The following is a 19086-nucleotide window of genomic DNA, read 5'->3' as shown; positions in this document are numbered from 1 at the left end:
GTCCGATCCACTTTCAACAGCATTTATTTTTTTATCGCTTACCCGATTTTTTACCCTTTAAAAGGAAAAAGCTAAATGTAGGATAGGCCTAAACAAACTAATCCAGGGTCGCAAGACTTCAATGTCACCACCACTAAGCTTCCGAGTTCCGACAACTCTTTCAGTCTTTATTAAAAAACGTTTTCCCTAAAAGTTTGCGTTAGACGAGTTTGTAAGGGTGCTAGTAAGTGGACTAGTGAGTAACCTAGATGAGTTTACCTGTTCATCGTGATGACGTTTAATGTCCCCGACAACCTCTGTCCCATTTAGCCACTTGTTAGCAAAAGCTTTTTTTAAAATAACAAAAATAGGGTATTAGCCTAGCCTACTGATGTATTTTATGTTGTAGATGCCAAATGCTATCCCTGCAGCACAAAGCTGTGATCTCATGTTAGGGACAGGTTGTCCAGCTCCACCCTTGCTCTAATAAATGTCAACAGCAACACCCATGCCAGGAGAGGACGATATGGATTAAAGATTACAAGGGCAGATTAATTAAAAAATAATAACAATGATGTGTACGTGGATAAATCATTTAAAATGAATACTGCAATATAGCATTAATTTTTATTATTATTATTTAATGATGAATTTAAAGCAATTATCCTATTTAAGCACCTATCACGAAGTGGCCATCAGAGAATGAGAAATAAAAATGAAAATAGTTTTGCTTCTCATGTAAATGTATCTTTATTAAAAATGCCTATTTAGATTAGCCTATATCTTTCGCGGGTAGGCCAATTAGCGACAATCGCGCGCGCCCCTCCCCCACTGACTCTCTTAAACCTTCCTGGAGAAAGCTAACGACTTCTGCCCTTCCAGTCAGGCAAGTAAAGTGAAAACCCACTGATATAAAATAAATACCCTTTTATAATCGTGTGTAAAATATACGTAAACCTTATATCGTAAACTTCATTGATGGTTTAGCATTCTGGTTTATGATTGCCGAGTTTTAAAGTTGAAAATCTCCCTCACTGTATTAACTTAGTTACCTATTTAACGTATCCAATCTAATTAACGTTAGTATATATTGTACCAGGATGGAGTCTAGTCCTTTTATATATTTATTTTTAAGCAGATTTTGTACAAATGTGTACAGGTAAGTTAACATCTTGAGGTTTGCTATGATTTTTTCTGTTTTCGTTCATTGCTTACAGTAACGTTAACGTTACGTTAGCGCTCAACGTTGTGGTGGTTTCTACTTTTTCAGCTGCCTTGATTCCGGAATAATTTTTTCCATTCATTTTCTCCATAGGGATGCCAACAATTATTCAATAAAGACTGCAAAGCTATAAAGCCAAACAACCCGCTCTGAGATGTAACGTAAACTCTAACGTGATTGGAATAAATCGAATAATATCTGAGAAAAGACAAAGGTGAGAAAATTCATGGAATTTTTACTTTCAAAACCCTAATGTTGTGTTTCTGCAGATTTGATCTAACGTTAGGCCTGCTTATAGGACATATTTGTATAAAAGGTGCATTCATTAATTTATAATAATGTGCCCAAGCAAATTCTATAAAGTGATTGATGAAAATGAAAAATGATTAACTAACCTATCTACTAGACTATGATAGTCTCAATAAAATTTGAGACTATCCTACTTGGCACACATAAACATAACAGGTAGCTATCAAGTGACACTGCATTTTATGTTCACTCAGAAGGTCCGTTCACACCAAGAAAGATAACTAGACTATATTATAACTATATTACGGAGGAAGAGAAACGCCCATATAGCTAGAACGATGCCTTCTATTTCTAGATGACAAAGACAAAGTTTACCAGTACTATGACAAAGGTTACCGGTACTTATCTGAACTAACGCCATGATCACTGCCACTATAAAGAAAACGTTGATTTTTCACTCGGTGCTATTCAATGACAGTAAAAAAAAATATGTGTCGTTATCTCATTGCTGCCTTGCTAAATGATAGCAACTCACCAGGACACTTCACCAACTCTCCACTCATTCTCCTCGGACCATGCATTTCATTGGCTTTGACGGTCATCAGGCTACCTTTCCTCCACGTCTCCCCAACGTGACGTCATCACCGGATTGCGTAAAAAAAACCATTAATACCAAAAACGTAAAAAACTGGTATTTAAGACCATTTTTGAGACATTTTAAAAATGATATACATATCTTGAGTGATTTATGTACCCATTAATCGACAGTGGTGGTTAACCTGCAACATGGGCTTTAAACACATGTTTGTTCTCATTGATATTGTTCATAGAAGCTTTAGTAGAGTATTGTGAGGGATCAAGTAAGCGAGTGTACCTGCATTTACAGTAGACATAGCATTTTCCTTCTGGTCAGTCCTATATTCATAATAAATAAATCCGTTTGAATGTCCGCTGTGATATCTTGTTCTTTTAACGGTTAACGTTAAGGCCGTGTGTCCACCAAAGCTAAAAAAGCAATGCGCTCCGCTGAAAACGCCGAGCTATGTGCCCTTGAGAGCATTTTGGCAGCACAATTTTTTTTTCAGTTGAGATGCTTCGTTGCTATGATACAGAATATCCGTTGGTCGGTGTGGTGTTAGTCCCGCCCCTCCTCCACTGTGATTGGACAGTTGGGTAAAAAGTGACAGTGACGAGCACTGCGTTTTACCCAAAGTTGAACATTCTTCAACTCTCGGCGACCTGTAAAAAATGCAGAACGCTCAGCGCCTTATGGCGTTTTAAAAACGCGGCGCTCCCATTGAAAACAATTGAAAAAACACGCCAGCCGTGTGAAAAAAACGCTTTGGTGAACACACGGCCTAAAGCTACGTTCACACTACAAGCGACTTTGTCGTTGCAGGTCGCTAGTGGGCGTTCCCGCTACTGGTTGCCTAGTAATGTTTGTGAGTGACATTCACAGATGTTTCTCCATGTTGTAGACAACAAATCCGTTTTCTTGCCACTACAAACAAACATTTTGGAAGGAAAAATTCTAAATATAAATGGAATCAGTACATAACATGCATAATATTAAAGGTGAACGAGAAACTGAGTGCTTTTTGCCATCGCGGCTATTTAATTGCAACAAACGAGCAAATACCGGTCTATATGGGTTCACGAAACCAACCAGGCTCTGAGTCATTACTGTGAATACCACTGTCAGTACACTGAGATATATCACAACTTATAGGACAGTTTCTGACTGCTAAAAATAGCTTCTTGATCAACTTGCCTCTGTCAGAGAGTGACGGATGATCACGCGCGCTCCACTGACTTCACTCCTATTGGTTGTCGCTCCCGAAAGTCTCTCTTCATTTGCATAAAGTTAAACAGATCTCAACTTTGTCGCATCAGCAGACACGCCCCATCAGGTCGCCAACGGCCGCGATCGTGCGTGTCGCCGGAAAACGCAAGTTTGAGTCCTTTCAATGTAAAAGTCTTCTCTACTGACTGACTCACTCATAAAGACAGTCTTTGCCGCCATCTATTGGCGAAATAATGTATGTAACTTCTGTAGCTGTTCACAGTCATGGACTACTTTTTCCAGCGGAAGGAAGGCTTTTAGTGATTTTACTTCATGAAAGTTGCATAGATACATATTTTTTGGTTTTAATATTTGTATTGTGTGATAACTGTTTTATAACTCTGCTTCGCGTCGTGCCTAACAACGCCATTCAGCCGTGACTTATTCGCGATACAGCACAGCCTCTTGTACCTTATTGCTTACTTAATGTACATGTATAATTATAATGTCATTATAAAGTATAAAGTTGTTTATATGCACACTATTATGCATATATTTTAAAATAATCAATTTTACGCTTAAAAAAACCCGACCGAAATCCACCATTCTCCAGTTCTCGAAGCTCTCTCGAGAAAAAAGTTTGCTGCACTCATGTTATTTAGATGTATCCATGGTGGATGGCCAACCAACCGCCCGGAGCCAGAGTCTAGCCCTGGCAGCATCGCGGGGAAAGATATGACGCACTTGAACTTGCACCACGAATACAAACACTTGCGTCCCTCATCGACTACGCAATATCACAGTTTGACATGTCTGTCATTGGAAAGATCCACATGGTGTCATGAATAATTAAGAGTATGTGTCTTCTCATAGGATATGAAAGCTCAGTCTCATTAATAATTATGAGAGACCGATGAGTCATCAAAGCACGTACAGTGCACTGCCACGTCACATCCGGTGACGTGGACACGATGAAGATTTTAAACCCGGAAGACGAAAATAGCGGATAAAAACTCAAATCTAACAGATACCAACATTGTCTTCAATGGTGTTCAACACACCTACCTCTGTTAAAATCTCAGAAATTTTGGTTTAGGTTTTCATGACCCTTTAATAATCACCATGAAATTCGAATCACAGTTCGTATTGTTTTGTGGAATATTGCAGTATTCATTATAAATGATTTATCAATGCACCTCATTGTTTTATTTATTTATTTATTTATTTGCCCTCATTATCTTAAATAAATGATCCAACAATCCAATCAATTCCCCATTGACAAAATCAAGTCCCGCCCTGCATTTTCACAAAGTTTAAATATTGATTATTTGAATGGTAAATGCCTGGTATATTGTTAACATGAGGAGCTGAATAGCCATCTGTAAAAAAATTGATTTTCATACTGGTAGATAGTAATTTACATCATCGTTTACTGTAGCAGTTAGTATTGTGTGAATAGAGATACAATAGACACTAATGTATTTGTATGCTTAACCTCATTGGCATAAAATGAGTGTGCAAACATTTGATCTATTAAAGACTGCGTTAAAAGAGAAAAGGTGTAATGACTTGTCATGCCCTGGTAACAGTCCTGTCCTCACCCTCAGCCTGTTCTCTGACACAAAGAGGGGCACTTAGGCCTTTGTTTGTTTACTGTCAATATATTTACTGTTTACTGTTTCGCAATACTTTTATGAGATCACTTACTCTCAGTTATTACACTCTGAATAATGGGTTCAGAATATTGTCATATATATTATATATTTAATAATATATAAAAAATATAATATAGATATTTCTTAGTAAAATAATTTGACTATTAACAGGATTTTGACTAATGTCCTGCAATGACACTACACAATAATTTATAACTTTTGCTTTCTTTTTTATTCTGAATGGTTACTGCAGTTCTTCATCATTTGATAAACAATGTAAAACTGTGTTTTCTTATAGTTCCTTTTGTCCGAAAGAAAAGACTTGGCATTCCTTCATGGTAGTAACATAAAAGGGTACATGGCATGCAGTGCCTGAAAAACAGTTAGTGGTTCACTGCTTATAGTTTTAAGTTAACTGTTTCGCCTCCTGTTCAATATCAGATGATGAATGTGTGTGCCAGGACCTGTAGCTGCATGTAAAGGAATTCTGGAGTACACGATCTCGAGATCTTTCAACAGATCCCATTGGGCAGTAGCTTTGTTGATGGCGAAGAGAATCTCTTGGAAGTAGCGTTATCTCATATAGATATCTACCTACAGGCTTTTTACCAAGTTTACCTCTTGGAACCCTCAAGAATAATTCAAAGCAGTGACAGACTTTAGTGGGAGCACAGGTTTGACTTGATTTTTTTCTGAACCATGAATTTCCCTCTGGTGTACATTGTGCTGGTTCACAGAGATCAGTTGCTTTTGCTAAAACTGCCGTTCATGAGAGCCATGCTGCTTCTTTTGATTGCCATTGTCATGGTATATTTTTCTCACTTTCTTTCAAAAGCCCTTTAGATACATGAGTGCGCACTTATCCCAGTATTACGTTCTACAAATATATACATCACCTTTTTTCATACTTTCTATCCAACCCACTATTTTTTTAGCTTTAATTATCAGTACCTGAGATACCAGCATTTTTCACAAGGCTGAAAGAAAAAATTGAGATTTAAGAAAGGACTTGTACACACATGCACAGATGTGTGTAGGCCCAGCACTCTTCAGCAACTCATAAAGCAGAGGTGAAAAAGATCAAAGGTCAAGCATTGTTGACCAGATTAGTCATTTTGACACTTGATGGGTTTAGCTTTAAAGTTTATCCTAAAAGCTGTTCCTAAATAGAGATTTTTTCATGAAGTTGTTTTAACATTTTGTTAGCCTGTTAAAGTCTGCATAATATCACAATTGGACATATTTACGTAGTCTTGTGGTGAACAATTAATCTGTGCAGGTTAATTCACAGAAAAAATAATCTTTAGTCAAAATCTGAAAAATCATCTGAAATGGCTCTGCTTCCCTGATGACGACAGTTTGATGGATTGGGCAGAACATCCTTAACCACTCCCCTACAACCATCAGTCTTCTCCGAGCTAGAGATGCCAAGGATGTGCGCTAAAACCAAGCCCTGCCCTCTTTTTTTACTCATGCAGTTTTCCGTTTTAAATATGTCACAAGACATATTCGCAAAGTCCTTCGCAACTTCCAGTTAGTGTGGAACCTTAAACTTCTGAATAAATCATTAGAACTAGACTAGTAATATGCAGTATACTTGCCAAGAAAGCTCAAATATTTAATATTTAGTTATGTCCTTTTAATGTAAAATTTGATTCAACCTGCCTCACCTGTAGTTCTTCCCCAAGGTTATGATGTTGGTTCTTGCTCTGTACTGTATCTAATTTTCACAAAAAGGTAACACTCAAGTTTCTTGTATGTTTATTTTATTTACAAAGCATGTAGAAATATCCTCATCCTCTTATCATACTTTATCCGCAGGAGTGCAATGAGGGATTAAACCCTCATTTTTAATGTTTTCCTTCAAGTTGCCCTTGTCAGTCAGAGAGCCGGATTAGTAGCTTTTCTTTGTAGGCCTTTATAAACGGTGTTGTATAAACATCACAGTGTAAATGATTCCTGTGACTCTAGAGACAGTCTAAACCAGCCAATGGGATGCTTGTTGGATTCGACAATGTCACTAATTTGTGACATTTTCTAGTGTTTCTCCTGTCTACACATACACATATGTATGTGTATACTGTATATAGGATCCAAGATTTTTACTACACCTAATAAATGGTGAGAGTTGAGAAAATGTATAGACCATAAATATATATATTTTTTACTAGTATTTGCATTATTAATGTTTAATACATATAGAAACAACATCTCAAAAGTTTGGGGTCAGTAAAATATTAGGATGTTTAGCAGAGCAAGTTTTAAACATTGATAATAATAATAATAACCAAATCAGCATAGACTGATTTCTGAAGAATCACGTGACACTGAATACTGGAGTAATGATGCTGAAAATTTAGCTTTTGCCATCACAGAAATAAATAAAATTCTAAAATATAGAAAAATAGAAAATAGTTAGGCTATTTTAAATTGTAATTGTAAATATGTGTGTATTGTGGAATGTGTTTGAAAGTGAATGCAAAAATAAAAACTTTGTAATAGTTAGGTTTAACTGCTTTAAATGTGGATAAAACATACACCACCGTGTTTGAATATGACTAAGACACGCCCTGTCTTACCTTTAGATTTGTATTTACAGCCCGCATCAGCAATATTAACAGAACTGTGATCGTTATCGGCCTCAAAACACTAGAGCCATTTACACTTCTTGTCTCGTGCTTCTCATATCCAGACAAAACCCCAGAAATGTTTTTTTTTCACCTCCACACAAATCTTTGATCTTTCTGTATGCCAGTTCAAAATCGCTCAGTTGCGATAGCATTGTTCACATTTCACTTTAATATTCTCATTAGCCAAAAAACATACTTTTTGCACACCTCATGAGCAAAAAAAGGTGAGGGAGGAGCCCAGAACTGCTACAAATCAGCAGCCTTGAGAGAGCAGGTGGGCGTTGACAAGCTCATGAAGTGGCCAAACTAACAATAAAAAGACTTGTGTCCCCTGATATTCTCTTCCACTCTGCCTCCAGACTCATCAGAGCCTGTGCCCTGCTCCAAAAAGAGGGAAAGGGAAAGAGAGTGAGCAAAGGATACTGGCAAAAGGGAAGCACCATGGCTGATTCTTCAACGAGCATGAGGCTACGGCTGCCACTGCTGTGCATCATCTTGGAGGTCATCCTCATCATCCTCTTTGGAACACTGGTGGAGTATGACCAACACACTGATGCCAAGCAGTGGAATGAAAACAGAACTTCTACTAGAAATGATTACGAGAATGAGTTCTACTATCGTTATCCCAGTAAGTGACATACAGAATGGTGTGTAGAAGACTAATAAGTAGTAGGGCTGGATTTTTATATTCAGCATTAATTGTTGAGAAGATATTTGTGGATCTGATATGATCATGCAATTAGGTAATAATTAAAAATAATAATAATGTAGATCAATAAATCTATTAAGTTCGCCAGCAGAAACACAGATATGGTGCCTTTTAACTTGATAACTCAGGAATGTGTTTGATTGGGTGAACTGCCGACAGATATTGGCCTAAACTGTGTTACTTGTGTTTGAGCAGTCTGACTGGTTTTAAGTGAAGCATGTTTACCTTTAAGAATTTGATCTCTTTAAAAGCTTGATTTTGTTTTGTGGTTGGCTTTGTGCAACTGTTGTCAAGTTTCAACGGTAGTCGGATTTCCCATCCACCTCACTTTACTAAACCCAAGTCTCGTCCTTTAATCTCTGCGATTTGCACTAAACTTGCCCTCAGCGCCAGACTTCTGTTAACCACTTAATTACATTTATTGTATTGCATGTTGTGTCTGCGCTTCAAGCCCAGGAGACACCTACATGGGAATTATATACAATGAGTTGCATAAATCATGAGATACAGACTTCACTTATCAGTTTTAACAGAATACTTAGGTTGGATAAACACAATTAGGTAGGATAAAGAAAAAAATTGACAAATCCCAGAGCAAAGAACAGTGATTTTGTTGTGTTGTGAAAGACTTCTTGTCTGAACAGTATTTTGTCATTGTCCTTCATCTTTATATTGACAAGACAGAACCATGGGAGTGGCACATAACTACTCAACAGGTGTCACATGAGAAACAACTCCATTCAAGGGTGTAGATCAAATTAAAAATATATTGTGTTTAAATATAATAAATTATAATGTTTTATTATAATTTTAGAGGTCTATATAGATCATTGTTTCATTTGTTTGCTTTGTGAGGATGTAACCTCACAGTTATTTGATCAAGCCATTTCTTGTTTCCAAACCTGAATGCCTTTTTTTCTCTGTGGAATACAAAAAAAGAGATTTTGAAGAACTTCATACAGTGAAAGTTTGGACCCCATTGACTTTTGTTGTATGGTCAAATTATTAAAAATGTCACCTTTGTGTTTTACAAAGCAAATAAGTCATACAGGTTTAGAAAGACACAAGTATATTTTTTGGGTAAAATATCCATTAAAATACTTTTTGGTCCTGCAGCAAACTCGGCCTACACATAGAGCTCAGACTAATTTATGGGCTGCCAAAGAGGAGTGAGTGTGAGAGATATGTGGGACAGTTTGCCTACAGGGGCCGTGCCATCCTCATTGGTGCCCAGGTCAATGGCCAGTTGCTTGGTAACAGTGTAATTGTGTCAAAAGAAGTGAAATGGGTGAATGAATGGCTCTACACAGAAAAAAACACAGGGGTTAATGTTGGCTTCAGCATGCCCATCGTGTCAAATTGGCCCTGAATAGTGCTGCCAAGTACCCATGTCATGAAAAACATATCAGTGATCAATTACAGTCTATTAAAAATGTAAAACTATGAGAATGTGAGGGAGAAGAATGGAAAAACAGCTATCTGACTGTGTGTTGTAGGTTTCCAGGACGTTCATGTGATGATCTTTGTGGGCTTCGGATTCCTGATGACATTTCTGCAGAGATATGGATTCAGTAGTGTCGGATTTAACTTCCTCATCGCAGCCTTTTCCCTACAGTGGGCCACACTTATGCAGGGTTTTGTCCACGGCATGCACCATGGCAAGATCCACGTTGGTGTGGAAAGGTAAAACCTTAAACATGCGTTCGTTTGCTTTTACATACAGTAAACTACATTTTACTGTAAGAGGTTCATCATACTGATGTCAGCGGCAGCAGCTCACACAGATCTGTTTGTCAGTAAAGAGATTTGCAACAATAGTCTCAGTAAAGGGGTGATGCACAGAAAGACGACAGCTCATATTTCTTTAACTTTAAGCTTCCAGGTTTCTTATCCTTCATGTTTTGATTGCACATTTGCTACTGTGGCCTCATGTCTGTATATTGGATTACAGCTGAACACAGCGCCACTGAGTGGATGTGGTAGTTTAGCAGCTGACTAGACTTTTGCAGCCTCACATTTATATTGTCTCACAGTGAATATGTTTCTTCGGCAGCATGATAAATGCAGACTTCTGCACTGGTGCTGTGCTGATCTCTTTTGGCGCCGTTTTGGGGAAGACCAGTCCTGTGCAGCTACTTGTTATGGCCATTTTTGAGGTGACATTGTTTGCCATCAATGAGTTCATCCTGCTTTCTGTCCTTGGGGTGAGTATACAAACACAAAAAATGTTATTACATGTTTTTTTTTTATTGTTATTAAATTGTAATTTTCACATGAATAACGTTAATTGTCCAAACACTGGGCACATGTTTTATTAGGGATGCACCGTTATTAAAATTCTGGCTGATAATGATAAACTGCAATTCATTTCATTTTATGGCTGATAACTGATAAATGCCGCTATTACAATTATATACGGATTTGTTTAAATAAGATTGTTTAAAGTCAATTGTTTTATATGCTTCAAATTACAGCATTAGAGTACAGTATTTTGAGAACTGATAAATATTACATTTGAAGTTAATATAAATGTAAAAAAAAAAAGAGACGATGAACATGCTCAACCCAATATCGATAACCAATATGGTACCAATATATTGTGCTTCTCTAATGTTTGACACATGCTTAATAAAAACAAATCCATGGCACTACGGTCAAAATTCCAATGTGCACCAGGTAGATAAATCCTGTGCACCATTAGTAGCTCTACCTTAGACCTTAAAACAAAACGAGTTTTACTACATTACATTTAAGGACTTCACATTCACATCTACTTTACATTTAAATTAAATATCCACAGAAAGACCTAATGTTCATAAGCTGAATTTTGATATATACATATCTATATTCTTACATTTATGATGTGTTATCATTATTTATGTGTTATCAATTTAAATGTCAATGGTATTTATAGGCCAATGACGCTGGAGGATCCATGACCATTCATACATTTGGTGCATACTTCGGCTTAATGGTGACCCGTGTCCTGTACAGACCAAACCTGAAAAAGAGCCAACACAGAAACTCGTCTGTCTACCACTCTGACCTCTTTGCCATGATCGGTGAGTCACTTGAATAGTTTACACGCCTACAAAATTCTGGCCTGTGGTCATGCAGGGCTCTTTGAGCGACTAAAGCTTTGGTGCTGCTCAGGTACCATCTATCTGTGGATGTTCTGGCCCAGCTTCAACTCAGCCATTACACACCACGGGGACCCCCAGCACAGAACCGCCATGAACACTTACTACTCTCTGGCCGCCTGCACACTGTCTACATTCGCTTTCTCCGCCCTCGTCAACCATGAAGGCAAATTGGACATGGTGAGCATCTCATTTTGGTCATCTTTGATATTACATTGCAAACTTCAAGATTACAAACTCTCACACAAGCCTCTGTCTTTTTCAGGTGCACATTCAGAATGCCGCACTGGCTGGTGGTGTTGCTGTGGGAACAGCTGGAGAGATGATGCTGACTGCATGTGGCTCTATGATCGTAGGATTCCTTGCTGGAACTATTTCAGTCCTGGGATACAAATACCTCACTGTTAGTAGCACACACTTGTCTGACACACAACTGTAAACACCCACACCAAACCTCAGTATCTCATTGGTTGCTCTATTATGCTCTTTTAGCCGGTTTTGGAGTCGAAACTGAAGATTCAGGACACTTGTGGCATTCATAACCTGCATGGAATGCCAGGAATTCTGGGAGCTGTGGTGGGTGCTGTCACTGCTGCCCTGGCAACCCCAGATGTATATGGAAAAGGGTAAGTCAGTAGTTGATATGTAATTATTTGCATGTATATAATATATTGTCTTAATGACAATTAAAGGATTAGTTCACTTCAGAATCAAAATTTACTGATAATTTACTCACCCCCACGTCATCCAAGATATTCATGTCTTTCTTTCTTCTGTTGAAAAGAAATTAAGGTTTTTGAGGAAAACATTCCAGGATTTATCTCCATTTAGTGGACTTCAACGGGAACCAATGGGTTGATGGTCCAAATTGCAGTTTCAATGCAGCTTCAAAGGTCTACACGATCTCAGCAGAGGAATAAGGGTCTTATTTAGCAAAATTATTGTCTTGCACTTGCTGTGATGCGCTACACATTACGTAATCACATTGAAAGGTCACGTGTGACATAGGCGGAAGTACCGACCTAGTGTTTACAAAGCGAACGTGCAAAGACTAAGACAAAAGCCCTTTACAAAAATAATAATAAATAAAAGGTAAAACAACGGTGTCGGACGATTTCAGGGGAGAAAAGTTTTTCGCCCTTACCTACCTTTTCCTCCTTTCCAACGTGATTACGTAATGCGTGAAGTCGTGCAAGACGAGCATTCGTGGTTAAAAAGTATTTATACAAAGTTCTGGCATGAAACTCTAGATGGCGCAGGCTAATAGGTCCTTTAACACCTGTTCATAATCACAGCGTTATCTATAGGAGCGCAGCTGATTGGTTCCTGCCGTATAAGTAGCCAATGAGCTCTCTGCTCAACCTCTCTGCTCAGCTCAAATTCTACAATGGGTAGAATTTGCCTTAGCAGTGCGGCGCGTTTTCCGAAATCCTCTGAAATTAAGATAAGTGCATGGGTTTTCATGCTATATCATTATGCGTTTTTGCGTAGTCTGCTTCATCAATTCCTTATGAACTAAACATTCACAAGGTTTACATCATGCGTTATGTCAACATTCCTGATTTAATGCTTAGAGTGAATTACTAGCATTAGCAGCTAGAGAATAGCAGGCAATGTAAGGATACAGAGACAAGCTTTGCTGAACTCTTTAAAGTAAAATAGGCCTTTATTTGTATCTAACAGAGCTACACCAATTCTTAGAATTTCTACAGCAGCAACATGTATGACAAAGCAGATTGCAATGTTAGCAAATATCAACAGCAATAGAAAACTAGCTGACGTTGGGGTTAAGTAGACACTGTACGTCTTTGCTAATTTGAGTCCATGTGTCGGGTAATGAGTTGATCATGAAATGTAAACATTTCCATGATTTAAAATCCAAAACAATGTATTCACCTTATTTACATACGAAGTACGCAAGCAGCTGCATTTTCGGCAGAATTATATTTGGGCATAAACTATTCATAACTACAGGACGAACAGCGATGTATGCTAATATCGGATACCTTTTCGTATTAGACCGCACTCCTGACACGTAGAATGATAATTGTCATTTTGTGCCGAGGCAGTTTCCATGTATTTCTCAAGCGAAAAGCAAGAGCACCATAGTGATGCTGTATCATTTTGGCAAACGCTCCTCCGGGGATGTGTGTGTGCGCACTGGAGAACTTTTAGTCATTTACGTTTGCATTCAATTTCATTCATTGAATAAGTGTTCATGCTCTGGTGAGGACAGGCCGCCGGTTGCAGGCTGCGAAGTTTAGAAAGTGACAATGTGGGATTTACTCTCAAATTGCGTTGTTGACATAACTATTTGCATGGGACAGATATGATATGCCAAAGTAGTTAGCATTAGCAATGTAACTCAGACAACAGATATAATAGAATATCAGTTCAAATATTTGAGTTGAGGACCTTCAACCCGTTGGTTCTCGTTAAAGTCCACTATATGGAGAAAAATCCTGGAACGGTTTTATCAAAAACCTTAATTTCTCAACATCTTGGATGACATGGTGGTGAGTCAATAGTCAGGAAATTTTAATGGGAACTAATCCTTTAACATTATCTTTAGTTTAATTGCTTAGTTACTGTGCAATTTTCTTATTATTATTATTGCTGTATTCTTTATATATAACATAGTTATATTACATTTTACTTAATAAGGTAAATATTTCGCAATATGTTGCATACATGTGTCATTGCTGAAAATATTGCAGAACGCATTCTTTGTGAGAACAGACACTGTATCTAATCTTACACAGATTGGAAAGAGTTTTCGGTGAAGTTGAAACTGGACAATGGAAGCCTGAAATTAAGGGAGGGTTTCAGGCGATCTCCCTGGCCGTCACACTGGGAATGGCTCTATTTGGTGGTCTAGTTACAGGTGGGTGTACAGTTGTAAAGTGTGGTGAGTGCATGCTTGTCTGCCTGCTGGTTTTTGTTATACGGACATAGATTTTTTTGCCGTGATGTAGAGAAATGACACTGTTATAACATCACACCTGAAATGTAGGAGAGGTTTTGTTTAAAATAAATTGCCAGTGTATCGTCTTGCACAAGTCGTGCTTGCGAAAGTGGTTCAGGCCGATCAGCTTGTTTTTACTGTCATTATCGCACTCGGGCTCGAACAGAAGTGGCAAAACTGACGCCATAGTACAGCAGTTCTATAGCCTTACAGCCTCAGCAAGCCTCGGGACTCTCTGGTTATGGTAAGGGGCATTACATTTCAGCACACACTCTTAAGTAGATCAATCACAACGGACTGGAGCCAGCTGACAAATCAGAGCAGACTGCGCATTTTGGAAGGCGGGTTCTAAAGAAACTGAAACTACTACTGAGTGTTCAGACAAAGGTTGAACACAGGTGCTGCAACAATTTAAATGATACATTTGAACGGAAAGAGATTTTTGAACATTAAAATTAAATCATGGCAATCATTTCGTTTAAGATTAAGTTCTAGTAGACTTCCTAAAAGAAATTATGAATCTGTAAATGAGCATCAAAAAATAATGCACATTTTATATCTGGATAGAGATCTGCACTGCACATCGTCTCAGCAATACATAGTTTTCTCAACACACTGAAAAAGAAATAACTTTAAATAACACACTTAATAATAAACAATGCAAACATGCATAGAGCTGCATATTTAAATATTTGCAAAATCGAACACTTTATCTGTTATACGTTGGTCGATCCACTTTAAAATGATGTGTGAAGGTAAAGAATTTAATACGGAAATGTAACAACAATAATAAATAATAACAACAATAATAAAATATATTCATTTTGTTTAAGTTAAAAACAGTGTAAATGGAACTTGGACTAAAAATATACTAAAAACATGGAATATAAACTGAAATAGAAAATATTTTCCCCCTGCAGCTATTTAAGGCATTTTTATCCCTTAAAACTAATCTTTGATAATCAAAATGATAAAAAAAAAATCCTGTGAAAATAATTGGTTGGAATTAAATATTGGTTTAATTCAGCCATTTGTGTTTGAACCAGAGAATGACTCAAAAGAAGAGGAAACGTGAATTATACAGGCTTGTCTGCAAGTCGATGTATCAGAATGGTAATGCATTTATGTATCGCTCTCCACAATGTCGGACACATAACGGTAATTGATATGATTAGCCTTTGGCTTGACTACGTTATCAAACAGCTAATAATGTGTTGCTAACGTTACACAAACCATATTTCCATTCGATCTCAGAGTCAGACTTCTAAAAATCAGCATCCATAGACATGTTTTCAACCCCTCCCTACACGTTGACGTGATTGGTTACAAAGTAGTTTTCAAATCGCGTTTTTGGTTCACTGCCATTTTAAGAAGAAAATACTCTTCAATGGTGTTGACTGATAGGTTTGCACAAGGTTTGGACAAGACGGCGTCACTGATTATAATGGGTTCTATTTGCTTTTATTTTAGTTATTTAGTTAGTTCTATTTGCACTGTTACACTGTAAGTGACATTAAAATAGACAATTAAATAGTTAAATTCCAGTTAGTTGTATGAAAATTAATCAACCAGAATTTTACCTGTATTTTGTTCCTTGTGCATACATGCGTGTGCTGTATATTGTGTAATAGGAATATGTGTGTGCACTCCTCAGGGTTCATTTTGAAGCTGCCAATCTACGGTGCTCCTCCGGATACTCACTGCTTTGAGGATGCACTCTACTGGGAGGTGAATACTTTCTGATATCATTGTTATATTGTGTGTTTTAGACAAAGATTCCTTGACTGACAGAGCAATTATTAGGCATTATTGCCTAATGTGCAGTAATGGATTGTCATTATTGGGACATATAAAAACTAAAGGGGAACAACTGATGTCCAATATGCAGAGACAGTATCTTAAACAAGACTTGTTTTGTGCTGTAATGAAATGTTTGTTTCAGGTGCCGGGGGAGGAGGAAGGTCACAGTGAGCTTCAAGAAGTGGCCTCACCAAACGAAATGGAAAAACTCAGCAGCTAAATGCCCTCCTTTCACCTGTTTGCATTTGTTCAGCTGCCACCTGTGATGTTCTCTGCAGGTGCAATTTATTTTACTGACTTAAAATAAAACAACAAACTTTGTTCCATTATTTTTTTATCATAATACGTTGTTAAATAAAATTATTAGCCCAGTTTACCTGAGGAACAATGAGAATGTACCATTCTACACGTATATATGTCACTCTGAGGCAACATACCTGTGATTCCTTATAACACCACTAGATGGTGTTGCAGAGCTGCGAATGGCTCCACAGCGCCGAGACAGAGGACAAGCTGATTATTCGCATGATTATTCGCATGATTAGCTCTTAGAAATATTTGTTATATAAGAAAGCTGACTGTAAAGTTCAGTTTATCCTTTCTCGTTATTTTTAATATATTTTCAAAAACAAGGAGAATCTGCAAAGGGATGATTGTGGGAAATGTTTTGTATTCGTTTGTTGTAATTTTTATTTCCCCAAAAAATGAATTTGAAATATATGAATCATAAACAGCTGGAATATGTCTATAAATGTCTATAACAATGTTTTAAAACATAAAATTACAAGGATGTTTTTTTCCAGACATTTTATTTCTAATAACTATTGTTTTCTGGATTATTTGTGACGCACACAGATTAGAAACACTGTGAATATGGGACACTGATGAACAAGTTTTAATGGGAAAATTTGGAGGGGGAAAATATTTGGATTGACGTACGATGTTAAATGTATATAGTTACACGTTTATCTGTTTTAAGGAAAAATATTAATTAGAGGACAAAATACTTTTCTTTCTTTACATGGATTATTTCTACCCAGGATAATTTGCGTTTGAACAACCAATTCTGTATGGAATGACATTTAAATAAATTGTTCAAAGATTTATATTGTTTAAAAGTCATGTTTTAAATGAATTGTTATCCCTCGAATGTGTGTGAGTATGTGAAAGAGTTAAACTGTAGCCTATGTTTTTCGAGACGGGAACGTTTCTATGATTTTTGCAGTCACGCGGGCATTAATTTTACATTCTGCTCTAAGATAAACAATGACGTCAAATCGCGCTAATTCCGAGTGAAAGCGCAGTTTAAATGGAAATGGCGCCTATAGCCTACAATCACTGCAGAAAGGGTTAACGAAGTGTCCAGATGGCCTCCGTCGCGTAATTAGCACAGTTTCACTTTCTGGGATCAAACGGAGAAGAGAAAGTGGGGGTCTTATTTTGATAGCACGTTATTAGGAGCGCCTGGAGCTCGCGGGCTGTGCGAGGAGCAGCTCAACGCCCCTTTTCATTCGCGCAGAGCGTCTTTTACAGAGACGTGAACCAGCGCCAAGGTCTTTTCCCAGGCCTCAGACAGGTGGACAGCTGGGATGTGAATAGGCGCTGAGGCTGAAGTGCTTAATTGCGCTTTATAAGCACCAAAAATGAAGAATACTAACTGCACGTAATATGCTATTTACATACTTGATTTGTTTGTGTTTTGTTTGAAAACGAGATTTAAAGGTTTCAAAATGAAACTGCTGGAGGTTGAAGTCCACGTGATGGTCTTTGATTAATTGTTCTTGTAGTCTGCAGTTGTTAAAAACTAGCGGCATCAAGCTAATTGTAGGACATATAACAATTTTAATCAGGGAAACTTTGGTTTAGCTGTGTTTTCTTTCTTTTCTTTTCTTTTTTTAAATAAAACCTAAAAAAAATAAAAATAACCAACGTTCTGTATAATTATGTTCATTAGGTTTTATGAACCTGCAACATTATGAGAACATTGGATTATGGTTACTCAAAATCTAAAGAACCAAATATATATATATGGGAACCATATGCAAATGTTTTTTATTATTATTATTATTTTGGTATTTATCTTTCAGCAAAACACCTGAATCAAAAACCAGTTGATTTGAGAGTTTATCCATTTTCTCCCGTCTCTAAGTGGGTCAGTGGGACTGTGTGCCGAGGGGAAAGTCCTGTGTGTGCTCTGAAAGCCGGTCTGTATGGGGAGAGTGCCTGTCTTTAGCTCACATTAACAGGATTACAGGCGGGCTGTGTTCAGGGGCCATGGTCCCTTTCAACCGCAGGCCTCCCTCTGATCAGTCCTCACACAAACAGCGCAACGTGAAAAATACAGAGAGAGAGCTAGTGGATTACAAATTAAATGAAGCAATACCGTGCATATATTTATTTGACGTTTCTTCAAAGATAAGAGATATTTTGTCTAATTGAGGAATTTTTCCAGTTACAATTTGCACTCCTTCGTTTAAGTTTTCGGTTTACAGAACAATAAGGCTGCTAAAATCACACACTATGGGGCTTTAACAAAGCCCGTTGAGGTCAGGAAGTTTCCTGTCAGCAGAAATTGGTGCTTATGTTTTTCTTATGTGAGGTTCCCATGTTTTTCGCTTATAGGCTTGTGAAGGTGTTTGGATCTGAATGGAAAAGAGCACAGTGGAGCTCACACCTGCTTCCGCCAAGGGCAGCAAAGTTCAAGAGGTTCATTAAGCGGAGAGCAGAACAAGAACAAAATGAACAACAAAGCCGTGAGAAAAGAAATACCAACTTAGGAGGCGGTCAGTGGTGATTTTCAACATTAAGAGCAAAAACTGGGCAGAAAAATATTCACAACTCAGATGAAAATACAAAATAATAGCTGGATATCTTAAATCCCACAAAACTGACTTTAAACTCATATTTGTTTGATGATTAAGGGATTTTTGCTCTTGCAAGCCCTCCCTCAGGGC

At 37.6% G+C, this 19086-nt stretch overlaps 1 protein-coding gene across 1 annotated transcript; it reads left to right on the top strand.

Annotated features, from left to right (window-relative positions):
• The first annotated feature begins 756 nt into the window (after positions 1-756).
• rhbg (Rh family B glycoprotein) lies at positions 757-17238 on the top strand. Its single transcript, XM_079626280.1, has 12 exons — positions 757-865; positions 1295-1415; positions 7878-8146; positions 9724-9910; positions 10281-10431; positions 11142-11289; positions 11381-11547; positions 11633-11770; positions 11860-11993; positions 14130-14251; positions 15987-16060; positions 16275-17238. The coding sequence occupies exons 3-12, from the start codon at positions 7960-7962 to the stop codon at positions 16350-16352; spliced, it is 1386 nt and encodes a 461-aa protein (XP_079482406.1). The 5' UTR covers positions 757-865; positions 1295-1415; positions 7878-7959; the 3' UTR covers positions 16353-17238.
• The last annotated feature ends 1848 nt before the right edge of the window (positions 17239-19086 follow it).

This window comes from Phoxinus phoxinus (genome assembly GCF_949152265.1).
Source record: "Phoxinus phoxinus genome assembly, chromosome: 10".
Classification (NCBI taxonomy): domain Eukaryota; kingdom Metazoa; phylum Chordata; class Actinopteri; order Cypriniformes; family Leuciscidae; genus Phoxinus; species Phoxinus phoxinus.
The sequence above is the reverse complement of the archived record's forward strand: the minus strand, read 5'-3'. Positions and strand labels throughout refer to the sequence as shown.